Source organism: Periophthalmus magnuspinnatus, chromosome 7, assembly GCF_009829125.3.
Source record: "Periophthalmus magnuspinnatus isolate fPerMag1 chromosome 7, fPerMag1.2.pri, whole genome shotgun sequence".
In the NCBI taxonomy this organism is placed as follows: Eukaryota; Metazoa; Chordata; class Actinopteri; order Gobiiformes; family Gobiidae; genus Periophthalmus; species Periophthalmus magnuspinnatus.
The window spans coordinates 25,815,744-25,832,622 of NC_047132.1; the positions used below are offsets into that span (position 1 = coordinate 25,815,744).

At 40.2% G+C, this 16,879-nt stretch overlaps 2 protein-coding genes across 5 annotated transcripts in view; one reads left to right on the top strand and one right to left on the bottom strand.

Moving 5' to 3' along the window:
• Positions 1-31: 31 nt before the first annotated feature.
• rbms2b (RNA binding motif, single stranded interacting protein 2b) lies at positions 32-13,222 on the bottom strand. 3 transcript variants are annotated; one of them, XM_033969531.2, is made up of 13 exons: positions 13,074-13,222; positions 9,992-10,194; positions 5,167-5,225; positions 4,904-4,995; positions 3,133-3,290; positions 2,802-2,881; positions 2,607-2,716; positions 2,442-2,488; positions 2,231-2,369; positions 2,035-2,145; positions 1,701-1,784; positions 1,538-1,628; positions 32-1,453 (listed from the first exon to the last, which is right to left on the bottom strand). In XM_033969531.2, the coding sequence occupies exons 1-12, from the start codon at positions 13,143-13,145 to the stop codon at positions 1,551-1,553; spliced, it is 1,233 nt and encodes a 410-aa protein (XP_033825422.1). In that variant the 5' UTR covers positions 13,146-13,222; the 3' UTR covers positions 32-1,453; positions 1,538-1,550. The 3 variants fall into 3 exon arrangements, with proteins under 3 accessions (XP_033825422.1, XP_055078890.1, XP_055078889.1); XM_055222915.1 differs by having other exon boundaries at positions 1,376-1,453; positions 2,231-2,488; XM_055222914.1 differs by having other exon boundaries at positions 1,388-1,628; positions 2,231-2,488.
• A 2,201-nt stretch (positions 13,223-15,423) lies between these two features.
• The window catches only part of lrp1ab (low density lipoprotein receptor-related protein 1Ab), a 58,921-nt gene continuing 57,465 nt past the window's right edge, over positions 15,424-16,879 (top strand). Inside the window, exon 1 of one of the 2 annotated variants that reach the window (XM_055223184.1) lies at positions 15,424-15,973. In XM_055223184.1, coding sequence (XP_055079159.1) covers positions 15,901-15,973 — 73 coding nt within the window. In that variant the 5' untranslated portion in view covers positions 15,424-15,900. The remainder of the gene's footprint in view (positions 15,974-16,879) is intronic. The other variant, XM_033970048.2, reaches the window with a different exon arrangement.

A 16,879-nucleotide genomic window follows, 5' to 3' on the forward strand; every position in this document is an offset into this window, starting at 1 on the left:
TATTTCTATAAACCAATAAGTAACACATATAATCAGTGAAATCATCATTTATTAAAAAACAAAAAAGTTCAATTTTCCAAAACTTTTAGCAGATTTAAACATGTTTGGAATAGTTTGGGTTCAGGTGCATAAAAACATGGCAACCTTCAGGTGACAGCAGTTTATGAATGAAAAAGGACATTTTTGTTGTTGTAACATGTAACATTTGAGAAAACAGTTACTTTGTTGTTACTTTAAATAAAAAGCGGGCTCTCATGGAATGGGATTTAGATCCAGAATAGCACTTATCTTCCAGTTTAACGTAAGGCAATATGCAAAGGCATGAATGTATTTGTTATATAGAACTGGCCTATTTGCAGTTAAAACAATGTAAAAGTAGTCAAAATATGAGGTGTAGCTTAGAGACCAAGTTTAACACCCACAGAGTATATTTCTGTCATATTATGTTACTTACACCTGAATATTTTTGGTAAGAAAATTTTCCCTTTTATTGCAACATCAAAATCAGAAAATATTGGCCATGTCATTGTCATCAAGTGTCCCTTCAACATCAGTTATATTGCAATCACAGAAAAATAAATTAATTTCATGGATTGGACAGAGTAGATAAAATGGATGGACGCACACCTTAAATATCTTTGAACACAAGTGAACATTGATTTGACAGAATGAGGTAAGATAAAAAAATAAAACAAAACACACATTGTTTCCCAGATGTTTGAAGAAACAAAACAATTTCAGTCAAAAAACATCGCTAAAACTAAGCGCACATTACTCTATAAACAATAAATCCTTTGTAAAATGAGGCATAAAAAACTATTAAACTTCTTGGCAAACTTTTGAAATAAAAACAATCAAACAGAAAATAAGACGCCAAGGCCAAAACAATCGTCCTTGGTCACTAATCGCGGAATATCAAAGGACACTTGAAAGACACTTAAAGTAAAAGCTGAGGTGTAATTCCACTTAGCTTTGGATTTTGTCAAGCTGCTTAAAGCTAAAAGACGTGTATGACATTGACTATGGAATGCTTTTATGTTTTATTTATTTTAATTGAGAACTGTTCTGATTGTCCACAGCATTGTTATAAAATAAATTCAAGAGTACTAATCTGAAGACCTCTGATCACATTTAATTATTAAATGTGTATCCAAACAATGTGGATTGTTCGTATTAAAAAATTCAACCCAACCTGGGCTTGTTTCAGGCAAAAGCAGAAAGACTGAATTGAGTGAGGTTTCAAAACTCTTTCACGAGGACATAAAGTGAAAATCATTTCCAGAACAGCATTTTTCTTGTACATTTAGGAGCAAAAACGTGTGTGTCTGAAAAGTCTTCACATGAAAAAATAGACTAATTTCCTATTGTCAATGGTCACCCAGCTTTATGATGGAAGTAATTTACTGTAGAAAACATGTCAAAGTCCTTTCTGAGTAGTTAGCACCCGTGCACTCTAGGGTGTGAAGAAAAAAAACACAGTAAATCCATATTATTTTGTACATCTTCAACAAGTGGTGATATTTAAGGATTAACTCACTCTGGATCCCTCTTCATTTGTTATGCTGGTACGAGTAGGTTGTGTGTTGTTTTGGCGTCTCAGTCGACCCTGGTTGTTGGACAGCACTTTCCTGATATGAGCAACAGATTAAGGTGGACTCTTTAACACATGTTTATTTGTTCATATGAACTGATGTTATTACCTCGACTGAGATGTTTGTGGGAGGCACTTGCGTGGAGTACTGGGACATGTATGTTCCCTGTATAGAGGAGTTAGCAGGCAGATACTGGAGAAAAATCACAAGCCAGGCTTATCAAATGAGGTTTAAACTGTGAGGACAATTCATGACAAATTAAGAAATGTGGAATTCAACTTCTTTTATATTTTACCCATTTTTGCATTTGTCCCCCTCCCCCCAATCTATCAATCTACATAGTAAAAGAGTAAATTGTATGTAATCACATAAAAAAAAAAAAAAACTGAATACATGTAAATGCATTTGTTGTACTGACTAAGATTCTTTTAAATATACTGACAGTGCCATTGTTGCCCATGGAGAGGTGACTGAGCTGCTGCGACAAGTGTCCAATCACAGAAGTTGGTTGAATAGACATTGTGTGGTCCATTCCTGATGTCAACACTGCATTCTTACAAAAATATAAAATGAAAATGTTATATTTTTGTTGCTGTCATCATGAAAACTAAGAAGGTTTTAGGCTTTAGTATACTCACAGTTGGTGGCATGATGTATGGCTGATGTATCCAGGATGGGGTGTGTACCTGGTACGTTGATATAGGGGAATGCATGTATGGAGAAAGAGAAGCTCCAAGCATCCGGTTTGGGGTGATACTGTAGGGAGCAGGGTAGAACCTGAAAAAGAAAACCGATTGTAGGGGACGATAGGTAAAGGAAATAAAACTGTTAAACAAAATAATGACTGACCCATTCTGAAAGGCTGTGGTAGGGTCATACGTGAGAGTCATTCCTCCCTGGGGAAATAATGCAGTCAACAGTACAAGGGTCAATGGAGGCCACCGCTAAATAGGGTTGCATTATAAAGTGCAGCTGTTAAGCAGAGTTATTAGAACGCAAATCATCTAAACTCACACTGTCCCCATTTCCAGTCCAGGCCCGACTATTCTGCAGATATTTCCCCTGGCTCTGTCTTTTCTTTTGACCACCATCAGCAAATTTACATAACAACGGTTCAGGAGGGACTGGGGAAATGTTTTGACAATATTTTATAATTGCAATATATTGTCATATCATTTGAGTGTACAAAGAGTTGTGTTGACAACACACCTGGTACTCCTGGAGGTGTTTTGATGTATTTCCCATTAAAATGTTGAATGATGGCCTCACATTTTTCTGTTGACTCCATTCTGAATAAAACATCAAAATATCTGAATGAACAATTTGTTCAAGCTATGTTGACCAATAGAGGGCACACTGTAACAACAAGAAAATTATTATGTCAAACTCTCTTTTCAGTTGTTCTGTTAGTTTGTCAAACCACTGTAGTAAATGCATAGAAACACGCTACATTGAAATTAAAACAAACAGATTACATCTTTTTAAACCTCAGTTTAATGTTTTTCACTACTTGTTATATATTGTGCCTATTAAAGTGCACCTTGCAAAACCAACTCCCCGGCTGGTTCCGTTGGCGTCCCTTAGGATCCGTGTGGAAATAGCTTGACTGAAAGGCTTCAGCAGGTTCTCCAGCTCCTGCTCATCCATGCATTGTGGCAGGTTTGAGATGTACAGGTTGGTGGGGTCTTGCTCCTGTTGCTAAAACATACATTGTCAGAATGATAAATAGGCTTCTAAAACAGTAACAAATATAACACAGTGGATCTCTTTCTCTTTTAAATTCCCTTTCATGAACCAAAGAGATCCTTCATCAACCAATTTGATGAGGGATCAAATTTGAAGTAAGTAAGTAGTAAGAGAAGTAGAATTAAAGACAGTTAAGACAGTAACGACTGAGGAAAAGAAGCTTCTGTAATATTTTTCACCCTAAAAAAAACAAAACAAATCAATCCCAATCAAATAAATAAATAAAATCAACCATTTTTCAGGGCGGATTGCATATTGATCACATGGAGGGTTAGAGACTGGACAAAAAAGTATTTTATCTGAGGTTTTTATGTCCTGCCAAAAACTTAATTCTGTCTCAGAAAAACTGTTTCATATCAGTTTGGTTAGTTATCTGAGTTACAATAGTAGAGGATTTAAAACTATCCATAAAAAGTACTTCCCAGGATAATGTGGGTCAATTCATCAGAAAGCCGGAGGACTGCATTTGGCCCCCGGACCAAAGTTTGGACACCCCTGGATTAAAAATTGTAATTGTTACATGTTCTAATTTTCAAGTGGTGAATGATGCATGGTAGTGAGGTTTATCGATAGCAGAGGGTGGTGTGAAATCACAGCTTATAATTATATGCCTACAATCTTTGGAATATTATGGGGATCGGTGCAGTTGAGACAAATACTGTTAATAACTATTTAATACAGGGGTGTCCAAACATTTCTCATTAAGGGCTATATATAAAAACACAAAGCTGAGGGCTGATTGAGAGCCATAGACTGGTCACCAATACAGTGAATACTTCAAATCTGTGTTATTATTACAAGTTAGACTGAACCACTAGACCTTTATTCATGCTTACATCCTCAATGAGATACATTAAATATTTGATATGGACTTGTTAAAGTTGATTTTCAGAAATGTACAGTAAAAAGTACTGTTTAGGGAAAAATGGGCCAATTCACCTGGAAGCTGAAGGGCCAAGAAAAATTGGTCTGAGGGCCACATTTGGTCCCCGGGCCACAGTTTGGCCATGCATGATTTAATAGTTTCATTCTTTTTGGATTTCTAATTTTCTTCTTATTTTTGAATTTGACAATAACCAACAGCAGCATTCTGCGATGCCCTTCACTAACACACACAGGCTGGCTCAGTCAAGGAGCAAACGGTTGTTTGCCATTTGTTTTTACTCATGTTCCCCAAAGTCACTTGATGTATGTACCCTGCTGTACAGAACAAGAGAATGAACTGTATGTGTTGTTTGTAAAGGGCATAAGTAAGAAGTGAGTTGGCTGTGTACTAGTGCATGCCACTGGGAGAGTGCTATAATCTTCCTCAGGCCAGAGAATTGTGGCATGAAGTGAGTATGTTGACAGGGCGGGTGGCTGCAGAGGTCCCTGCTCACCGAGGAGCTGCTCAGACTCTGAGTCAGAAGCCACAAGGGAGAACAGACAAAGTCTTTGTGCAGGAGCAGAGAGTAAAAGCCCAAGGACACACTCCCTGAGCTCCGCTCCTATGGGGACCAACATTCAAGCACATAACCTGTGCAGATTTGTCACCAGAAAGAGATTCCCTGTATCATTACCCTTACCTTGGCCATTTGAGCCTGGACTCCGCCTGCTTTCAGAGCTGACACTGCCTTCTGAGCAGAGCAGGCACTGTCAAAGTCCACAAAGCCATAGCCTACAGGGACACAGAAAAACACATGATACACTAAGATGCTTTAAGTGGGAAAATGACTTTGTTTTAAGAATAACTTTTAAATTCAAATACAGAAATGTGTAAAATGCTTTAAATACTAAACAAATAGCAATAAATGAATAAAGGTGAAGAACACAATAAGGTTTTGTTTACCTTTACATTTGTTTGTAGTTTTGTCAAGGATAGCCTTTGTAGAAACAATTTTACCATACCTGCAAACACGTTAGAGAAAAACATACATTTAGTTAGGCAAATGCTGTGTGCAGGAGAGAGTCTATCAGTCTCCATCTCTCCAGGCATGTGCATTCAGTGTAATGTGATACTCTTCTCCTTGTTTTATCCAATGCGTGCTCAATCTACAATTCAGCATGCAACATACTATAAATCATAATTTTCCTCCAACACTACTAATGGAAAACTATTTAAACAGTTTCAAACTACTGTGCAAACACTGAGTGAATGCAATATTGTAGCAATATTGCTTTGTTTCTTCTTGATGATTGTTTTGTTTGTATCTGAGTGCAGTTTTCAAGTCATAAATTGCAATCAGTACAATTTACATGCAAGTCATTAATGCAAAGGCTAATTTATTCTACATGATCATTTGTAGGGAAGATCAAAGTATATGGCACAGTCCTTTATAGCTGAGATTATGCTCTTAACGACTCAAGATCAATCATGTGTGAGAAACTACAGTATTCACTCCACTGTCCAAGCCTGATCTGGCCACTTACCATGACCAACACACCCATCAACACAACTGCAGGAGCAAGACATGGACAGCAACCACCGCGCCCACCAAACTACACCTCATGTTGGACCAAACATGTGGGGAAGGGATCAAAATGTGGACAATTATAGTTGAACTTGAGTGTGCTTCACCAACACTGTTTACAGTGCGGGTGGAGAGAAGCTGACCTCGACTGGGGATGTTGTCGGGCGGTGGAAGGAATACTTTGAGGATCTCCTCAATCCCACTGTCACGTCTTCCGAGGAGGAAGCAGAAACTGGGGACCCGGAGGCGGACTCATCCATCACCCTGGCTGAAGTCACTGAGGTGGTTGGCAAGCTCCTCGGTGGCAAGGCTCCGGGGGTGGATGAGATCCGTCCTGAGTACCTCAAGTCTCTGGATGTTGTGGGGCTGTCTTGGCTGACACGTCTCTGCAACATCGCCTGGCGGTCGGGGACAGTACCTGTGGATTGGCAGACCGGGGTGGTGGTCCCTCTGTATAAGAAGAGGGACCAGAGGATGTGTTCCAATTACAGGGGAATCACACTCCTCAGCCTTCCAGGTAAGGTCTATTCCAGGGTACTGGAGAGGAGAATCCGACCGATAGTCGAACCTCGGATTCAGGAGGAGCAGTGTGGTTTTCGTCCCGGTCGTGGAACACTGGACCAGCCTATACTCTCCATCGGGTTCTCGAGGGCTCATGGGAGTATGCCCAACCAGTCCACATGTGTTTTGTGGATCTGGAGAAGGCATTCGACCGTGTCCCTCGTGGTGCCCTTTGGGGGGTGCTCTGGGAGTATGGGGTCCGGGGCTCTTTGCTAAGGGCTGTCCGGTCCCTGTATGACCGGAGCAGGAGCTGTGTTCACATTGCTGGCAGTAAGTCAGACCTGTTCCCGGTGCATATTGGACTCCGCCAGGGCTGCCCTTTGTCACCGGTTCTGTTCATTATATTTATGGACAGAATTTCTAGGCGCAGCCAGGGGTCGGAGGGGGTCTGGTTTGGGAACCACAGGATTTCATCTCTGCTGTTTGCAGATGATGTTGTCCTGATGGCTTCTTCGAGCCAGGACCTGCAGCAGGCACTGGGGCGGTTTGCAGCCGAGTGTGAAGTGGCTGGGATGAGAATCAGCTCCTCCAAATCCGAGGCCATGGTTCTCGACCGGAAAAAGGTGGCTTGCCCTCTCCGGGTGGGTGGTGAGTCTCTGCCCCAAGTGGAGGAGTTCAAGTATCTTGGGGTCTTGTTCACGAGTGAGGGAAGGATGGAGCGTGAGATTGACAGGCGGATCGGTGCAGTGTCGGCAGTGATGCGGTCGCTGTATCGGTCCGTTGTGGTAAAGAAGGAGCTGAGCCCAAAGGCAAAGCTCTCGATTTACCGGTCAATCTACGTTCCTACCCTCACCTATGGTCATGAGCTCTGGGTAATGACCGAAAGGACAAGGTCGCGGATACAAGCGGCCGAAATGAGTTTCCTCCGCAGAGTGGCTCCTCACCCTATCCCTTAAGGATAGGGTGAGGAGCTCAGTCACACGGGAGGAGCTCGGAGTAGAGCCGCTGCTCCTACACGTTGAGAGGAGCCAGCTGAGGTGGCTCGGGCATCTACTCAGGATGCCTCTTGGACGCCTCCCTAGGGAGGTGTTCTGGGCATGTCCCACCGGGAGGAGGCCCCTGGGAAGACCCAGGACACGCTGGAGGGACTATGTCTCTCAGCTGGCCTGGGAACGCCTTGGGATCCCACCGGAGGAGCTGGAGGACGTGTCCGGGGTGAGGGAAGTTTGGGAGTCCCTGCTTAGACTGCTGCCCCCGCGACCCGGCCCCGGATAAGTGGAAGAAAATGGATGGATGGATGTCTGACATGAAATCAGAATGAACCTTTTCTGTTTTAGGTCAATTAGGATTACTAAATTATTTCTATTTGCTAAAAGCCAGAATATTTTTTCATTACTTTCTTCAAAGTCAGAAGTTTGCATACATTTCATTGGTATTCGGTACCATTGCCTTTAACCTGTATGACTTGTCATGGGTCAAATGTTTAGGATATCCTTCCACAAGCTTCTCACAATAGTTGGCAGGAATTATGACCCATTCCTCCTGACAGCAAAGTTTGTAGACCACCTTGCTCGCACATGCCTTTTCAGGTCTGGCCATAAATTTTCAATAGGATTGGGATCAAGGCTTTGTGATGGTTACTCCAAAACATTGACTTTGTCATTCTTAAGCCACTTTGTAACCAGTTTGGCTGTATACTTCTGGTCATTGTCCACGTGGAAGACCCATTTGCGCCAAAGCTTTAACTTTTTGGCTGATGTCTTGAGATGTTGCTTCAGTATTTCCACACAATGTTCTTTCCTCATGATGCCATCTATTCTGTGAAGTGCACCCGTCCCTTCTGCAGCAAAACAACCACATAACATGGTGCTGCCACCCCAGTATGTCATGAGATGGTGTTGTCAGGCTTGCAAGTTTCCCCCTTTTCTTCCAAACTTAACTATTATTATCATTATGGCGAGTTCGATTTTAGTTTCATCAGACCAAAGGACAGGTCTCCAAAAATTAAGGTATTTATCCCTGTGTGCATTTGCAAACTGTAATCTGTCTTTTTCATGTTTCTTTTGGAGTAATGTTTTGTTTTTTTCCTGGCAGAGTGGCCTTTTAGCCCATCTCAGTACAGTACTCGTTTCACTGTGGGTAATGACACACACTTACCAGCTTCAGCCAGCATCTTCACAAGGTCTTTTGATTTTGTTCTTGGGTGGATATTCACATTTCAGAGCAAAGCACGGTCATCTCTGGGAGACAGAGCCCATCTCATTCCTGAGCAGTATGATGGCTGGACATTCCCATGGTGTTTATACTTGCGTATAATTGTTTGAACAGATGAACAAGGCACCTTCACGCATCTGGAAATTGGACCCGAGGATGAACCAGACTTGTACAAGTCCACAAATTTCTTCCTGATATCTTGGCTGATTTCTTTTGACTTTCTCGTGATGTTAGACAAAGAAGCAGTGTGTTTCAGGTGTGCCTTCAAATACATCCACAGGTGTGACTCTAATTAAGTCAAATGCCGTCAATAAACCAGAGGGTTCCAAAGACATGATCTGGGTTTTCCCCAAATTGTTTAAAGGCATAGTAATCTTACTGTATGTAAACTTCTGACTTTGAAGAAAGTAATGAAAAATTGTCTAAAAAATTCTTCTCTAATTCTCTTATTCTGGCATTTAACAAATTCATGTCAGACAGTGAGAAAAATGTTTTATGTGTGTGTGTGTATATATATATATATATATATATATATATATATATATATATATATATATATATATATATATATATATATATATATATATATATATATATATATATATATATATATATATATATATATATAGTATGTAAACTTCTGGTTTCAACTGTATTTCATGCAGTGATTTTATCTGAAGAAATATGAGAACTCCCCCATAGAACACCACCTGACACGCACAAACCCTGAAGTCTCCACTCTCCTCCCCCTCTGATTCTGACGCCCCCTCCCCGCTCATGCCCTTGTTTGTCTTTCCTTTTCCCTTGGGCTCACCATTTCCTGTAGGGCTGGGCTTGCCTCATGTGAGCCATATCTTCCAGACAGCTGTAAATTCAAAGGCCTCTCCCTACATCGGCCCCTAATTCATTCTAGGATACTCCCATTTCTCCTCCTTCTTCTCCAGTCCTCTCGGTCTCGCACATTCTCCTGGTTCTCATTGCAGTCCTCCAGTATTCAATTAGGAAAATCAGAACTCTGATCTGAGACACATTTATTTGATGTCTTCCCCTGAAGAACTAACCAACATGGCAGACACAGTAAATTGGAGTATACAGCTGTTTGATGTTTGCCTACATGGTCTCCATTAGACACAGACAATATTGGAGAAAATATGTAATCACCCTAACCCTAAAAAAATATGAATGTGCATAATTTTGACTGCCACGTGAAACTAACAACATTTCCATCTTTATCTATTAATTTATTTAGAAGAGGCAAGTTGAATTATGTATGCATTTGGTGCCCCACATGTTATCAAAAGATTGTCATTCTAATTATGTATTATGAACTATTGGAATTCAATTGGAATTTTAATGACACAGGAAAATGTATATTTATCAGATTTCTTGTTTCTTTTTATAATGTATATTTCACTGTAAACAGTGACATATACAGTGCACAGAGAACACCGAGTGCGCTGAACAGCCAGGGATTTCGGTGATACTTACGGCTGACATAGCTTGACTAGGTCCTGGTCTGTCGTGCCTGGATGCAGTCCCCTTATGTACAAGTTGGTTTTACTCAGTTGCTCTCCATTGCTGTTACTACTGCTGAGGCTGCTGCTGTTACTGCGGGGAGTGGAGCTTGCACTGTTGGTGTTACTGGGGCTTGGAGAAGCCATGTGATGGTTGGAAGGGGACATAAGCGCCTGCTGGAAAGATCACAAACAAAAACAGTTTAAAAATATATATGCATCAAGGAAAAATACTGCTCTAATATGTCAGCACCTTCTGATGAATGTCCTTGAAAACCTTATTTTAAAGAAAGAGAAGGAGGTGAACTTAGTTAGTCTTGGTGTTAATCCTTTGGGCTTTTTGGAGGATAGAAGTCTAAAATGATTTAGAAATAAAGAAGATTTCCAAGGCACATGTATTCTTTGTTAGCAAAGAATATTCTTTGGATTTTTCCTTTTGTGTGAATGGCTGCATTGTCAAGTATCTCAAAGAACACCTGGTATAGCTACACATTTAACTTCAAAGAACTTGGACAATACCAGGGACACCTGGTTTACTATTTTGCATACTTGATGTATAGTAATTCCTTTTGAATCAACTTAAGTTTTCACATTCTCCCATCTATCCATCCACTGTTTGGCTGCCGCTTATGAAGTATACAAAGATGCACCTGCCCAGACCAGACAGATGTAGAGTGTGGACCGAACCTGGTCAGGCCTGTCTAATTGGGTTGTGAGCTTGTTAGCTTTGAGTACTAATCCTATTCAAGTGCTCTGTATCAGAAGGCAGTGTTTAATTTTGTTATGCTATGTTAGCTATGATAAGGTATGCAAGAAAGCACTAGCTCCAAAGAGCCAAAATGAAGAGAATTAACCCACGATTCCCTCAACATTCTGTCCTAGTGTGTGAATATGTTCAGGACTTTAACATGGTTATGATGGTCTCTTCATTTGTCCTATATACAGAGCGACATTAAGATTATTTGGTTAATCAATGATTGTGATTATACAGGACCTAATATAAGCAGCAAAAAATGCATTTAAATTCAATCTATACTCAAGAGGTAGACCTCTGTTTATGTCACAACCTTTTTCATTCAGATTTCATGAAGTTGGTCACATAGGTGTATGGTAACCTAAAAGTCATTGTGAATTTATAATTTACGTATTTCACAGTATCTTGGCCATGGTGTGAATAATTGTGAATAAAAAGTGTGATGCTTCTCCCAATAACTGTTAAAAAAATCTCCTGACCTACTATACAATACACATGTTTATTTTCATCTGTTCTAGGTACATCTCACTATTTATATTTCTGAGCAATTAACAACTGTTCACTGTCTTTTGAGTAGATAATTCAGGATGCAGCAGTGGGTTTGAATTATAATGACTTAAACTACATTTTAAGAGTGATAATATTTAGTATACATATGTGGGATCATGGCTGCAATATAAAATGGACCAAAATTGCCAAAAAGTTAGTCCTTGTTTATTGGTTCGACGTAATAGCCCAGTAATGACATGATGCTTCTGTGTTACGTAACAGATGATATGGAATGAAAATACATGTCTTAAACAAACCAAGCAATTCCAACAGCAAATGAAAGAAGCACTAAAATATTTGATCTATGAACAAATCATAAGTGCGTTTTTTGCCTCATTGAAATTAAATTCTGATCCAGGCGGAATTCTACCTTTTTGAAAAAGACAACAATTTCAATGGCCCATTGGAGAAAATTATGACATAAACCATGTTCAAACAAATAGAAATCCTTAGACTCTTTCTGATTGGGATAGTTTTGCTAGTAAAAACCCCCAAAAACAAACAAAAAACAAAACAAAAACACCAGCACGCACAGATATATAAATGTATCACTCAAAAAAGAGGGTGCCTTCATCTTTGATTAAGCCTTCACTCAGGAATTTGCTCCTCTCTATGTGAACCAAAACTCTGACAGCCAAGAAATCCAGGTATGTGAGCATACAAGAGGGAACAGAGCCAGAGGGAGTTAATCGAAAGCAGAGGGGAGCAAAAGGAGGGAGACTATTCCTTTCCTCTGTCTGCTTTCTTGTAGTTAAAGACAAGGATGCTACTCACAGCAGGATTCTGTGACTTTGTCAAAATGTTGAATATATGTTGTTATAGAATATGTTAATCGCTATATGAGTTTAAACTAAGTGTTAGAGCCAACATTTTAAGGACTATTCAGCTCAAAAGATGGGATACTTTTTAATTGTTAATTGTTATGATCCTCGTTTTTCATCATTCTGAGAGGGGGGTTGTTGAAATGGAAACCTTCTGACAGAAAATTCCAAGAATTCCAAGTCATTAATTGTGGCAAAGCCATTTGAATTCCTGCCGTCTATGAAGCAGAGATTGGGAAAAACACCGGGGAGAAGAGAGGTGTTGGGATCAGTGGAATAGATGACTATTTGTCATAATTTATTTTGCTAATTAAATTCCTTAAAATTAAAAGTCGTAAATCTACAGTTGGTGGACATTATTACCCTCTGAGTTTTAAAATATTGCCTAGTGCCGACAATTTGTTCGAGAATTGCACAAAGAAAAAAAAAAAATGCTATACTAACCATCTAGTAATCATCTTTATTAAGACTGGAGGCTGAAGGGGTGGGGCCAGTGTGTGCGCGTAACGTAAAATAGGGGAACTTTACTTAGGCTGTAGCGATTTAGTGAAAATCCATCATGTCATGCAAAAGATAAACTTTTATAATGGTTGGTGCTGAGAGCATCTCTCGAATCCTAATGCTCTGTTTCGGATAGGTCTGGGCAAACAACACAGCGCCGGTTACGCGCACACTCTGCAAACTGTAGAAGCACATGATAAAATAGCCAAGGCTATTTTATCATCATCTAAAATACGCTGACGAGAACAACGAAAACCTTCACCAGAGGGTATAACAGCAACATTAAAGTGACTTTAAACGTCGGCTGTTATATACTCTCAAGGACATTTCAGCTTAAACACTCGGGCTTTGAACATAACAATTACAAACAAAATCGTTTAGTGAAACAAGCTGGTTTGGCAAAAATAAATGATAATAAGCTGTAGCGTTACCTTCTTTGTGTTTTTGCCGATGTATCCGTTGTACGGGCTAATTCCTGTCCTTGGCGGCACTGAGAGCAGCATTTTTACGCGGCGTTGTGTCCGGAGCAGCGGAGAGCCAAGGCAGTCAGCTGACGTCAGCCAGTGAAATTCAGCCAGGAACTCACTCAGGAACAGCAGTAGTGTTTGGGGCCGCTCTTCCCAGCAACACTCGCTTGCGATGCGCTTAACACGCGGAATGGAAGTTAAATGTTTGGAGTCAGTCTTGGTGCGCATAACAAATCTGTTTTTCTTGTAAGTACACGAAATAAATCATCACACCTGTCACATAGGCCAACGCTACAGACTATTTATCAGTCTCTCAGGCCTATATAATTATAAATAGATCTAGAGACCATTAAAAGTTTCAAATAGAAAAGTAATACATTTTAGGTATTAGTAGACAAATATACAGATATATTGGCTCCACAGTAGTTTTTTTCATATGCCTGTTATTATTAGGCTAGGCCTGATATACTTATATATCAACATTTAGATCTGATATCCAAGTTAATAATTGAAATGTGTTCTACTTAATTAAAAATTCTAATGACAAAGTATTTTAAAGGCTCTATTAGATAATTTTAATTATGTGATCAAATTGTTTATATTAGGTACAGTTGCTTGGCAACTGACTCCCTTGACCCCATAGCCTTGTCTTGCACACTGACTGATTAGCCCTCAAGTGAGAAACCATATGCACAGTTCACTCAGCCTCATACTATACTCTCTCAAGCTATACTTTTTTGGAAGATAATGTTAAAAGAAGACAAATTTCTTCAGACAAACAAGGAATGTAGAGCATGTACTGGGAGCCCTTGTCCCCATCACTTGGGTATCCTTAGTCATCTTTATACCAAACATAATGAGTTGCATAAGAATATGCTATATGGTACAATTATTTTATGCTGCCTTGTATTTTAAGCAAAACTTACAGGTCATTAAGAGAGGTACACTCTACAGAGCAGATAGATAGTAGCCCTTTCTGTACATTCACCTGAGATTGGATATATATATATATATATATATATATATATATATATATATATATATATATATATATATATATATATATATAATATATATATATATATATATATATATATATATATATATATATATATATATATATATATATATATATATATATATATATGGAAGCTTGTGACTGGTCAGAGGTGAGCTGAGTAGCCACTCCTCCACTTTGGGGCAGTGACCCAAACTGGAGGTAGGCTTGTTCCAATGACCATGGGTACCACTGATGCCTTCTCCAACTCTTCTTTAAGCCCTGGTATTTCTCTAGTTTCTCATGTTCCTTTTTCCTAATGCTCCCATCACTTGGTACGGCAATGTCCAAGTCGTCACCATTCTGTCAGAGCGTGTGTTGTGTGTGTGTTTTCAATCAATGTAAAAATGTACTCTTACATGAAACTTTTTTTATACTTACAACTACGTCAGAACACTTGTGCTCCCTTTCCTCCATCCCACTTGCCCCGGCCCACTTCTTGGCTGGTTGGCTCAGAATTTGGTGAGCAGGGATTGTGTGCAGATGTGCCTGGAACCTGGCCAGCCTGCTGCCCTGGGACAACATGTGGTCAGGGACTGTTTATGCTGGCGCTTTTACACGTTTTCTCCCACACAGCAGGCTAATGTCTCTGTCCAGATGACCAAAATGTCCATGATATAGTCACTTTGCAAAATCAAAATAAAAACATGTCTGAACAAGTACTATACATATAGAGAATCTGGATTTTAAACTGTGGTAATAGTATTGCCTATTTGTGGCCCAGCTCCATTTATTTTAATTTTGAACCATTTTAAATGGTGTGCTGTTTTAATTCAGTTTAGTCGTAGTTTAGCCGCCGTAACTTCTCTGTTTCTGGATATTCAGCGCCCTCTGCGGACAGTCATCAAGCTATATCTTCCATTTCTACATTTTAATTTGGGTGATAATATTACTGTTTCACCACAAGGGGGTAGTATTTGACAACAAATGACTGTCAGGGGCCCTTTGGATCGGGCTTTGTTATTTGTAGCTCAACGGCAAATCTAACTTGAAACAAACTGCTGAACAATTGTACGCGTTGCGCATAGAGCCCTTCATTTTTTCCAGAAAAGAGAAACACACTGTAGCAACATGGCTGAGGTGAGTTTCCAGCTGCAACCTCATTCTTGACCACCAGCCTCTCTACTGCCAGAGAAAAACCATGATAAAAAAAAGACGCATGAAATTGGAGGAAAAACGCGCATGCGTAAATGTTCACTTTTGACGTCACAGTCGCCTCTGTACTGGGGGGTGCTTGAGTGAGATTCACCCAACCACTCATGCAGCCGCAAGCAGAGAGAGGCACTGGCAACGCGAGGGAAACAGCTTTTACTTTTTAATTTTTATTTTCGAATTTTATGCGTAATGAGCTGAGGGTGTGCGCAGCCGTGGATAAAGGGTTTCTCTTTTGACCCAGGTGGCATGGTGTGGTGCTAGAAGACTTGTCTGGTGATACACGTACAACTGCTCCGCTGTGCATCATGTTTGAATGCTAAGAATCAATTAGAAATATACATGAATGTGCTGCTGCATTGTCTATAGCCTTGAAAGGCTGTAGCCTCTATTTAATCGCACGAACCCGAGTGTTGCGTTCTCTGTGCGGGCTCCGTGAGCAACTGTACGCACAATCGCGACCCCCGGACCAAGAAAAAGGGGTTCGGATGAGGTGTCTGCTTGGATTGTTTGCTTCAAGAAATCCAGTTAACTTTCCCCCTTTCCTTTCTAACGGCAGTGCCATCGGGCATTGCTCAGGAGATGGCGATGAGGTTGGTCCTCTTAGGATTTCTACTGTTCATCGGGATCATATCTTCTAACGGTGTAACCGTAGGTAAGAAGCCTGTTGTTCTACCTCGCATTGTGATACTCTTTACCACTTAGACTGTGCGTATCTGGCCTGTAAATGAAGCAAATTAGTTGTCCTGATGAAAACACACTTGGTATCATCGCATTAGGCTCGACCACCAGAAAGCCTTTAATAACAAACAAAGTAGCACACTCACAAGCTCAAAGCTTTTGGCCTATCAATGCATTCGGCAGACAGTAAGGCCTGCTGAGGATGGTAGACCGTATTTTTACATTCAGCAGGTAGGATGAAAGGCAACAACACTCGGCCTAGTTTCTATGTAGCATTTCAGACTGACTCCTACAAAACAGTATAGGCCTGTAGTTTCCTCCCTCAATGGTGTTTACCAGTGATACAGCGCCCGTCAACAACCATCTCCATTCACAAACCGTGTCGCTGTATCCCCTCAGGAAATTCTCTGATCCCGTCATTCAGATCAGTTTGTGTGAAGCCACGGTGTTTGCAGCTACGATATAAATGCTGCTGTTTGCCAAGACCTGTGTCAGTGCCAGGGACTAAAAGCTCAGTGTATTTGTCAGTCATAGACGAATAGAGTATTTTCAGCTTCCTATGTCCCTTTAACCCAACCACTGAAAGTAATAACAATGAGATATAGAAGACCTCACGTGTTTTTGGCAACACTTAGAGGAAGCTGCTGAGAACATTTTTAGACCTAGTTCCTTGATATTAATGTGCATTTTCCTGATATAGCTGTTTTAATATCTGACTACTTACTAGCTGAGGTCTACTTCCCTTCACCTAATGTCTGCATTTTAGACAGACATAGCTTGCTTAAACTCTTTTTTCCTTAGGTTTAATAGAAGTTATACACTGTAGATGCTAAATGTTGTCATATTGTAGAAAATTGTGCATTCATTTTTTTTGCTGGAG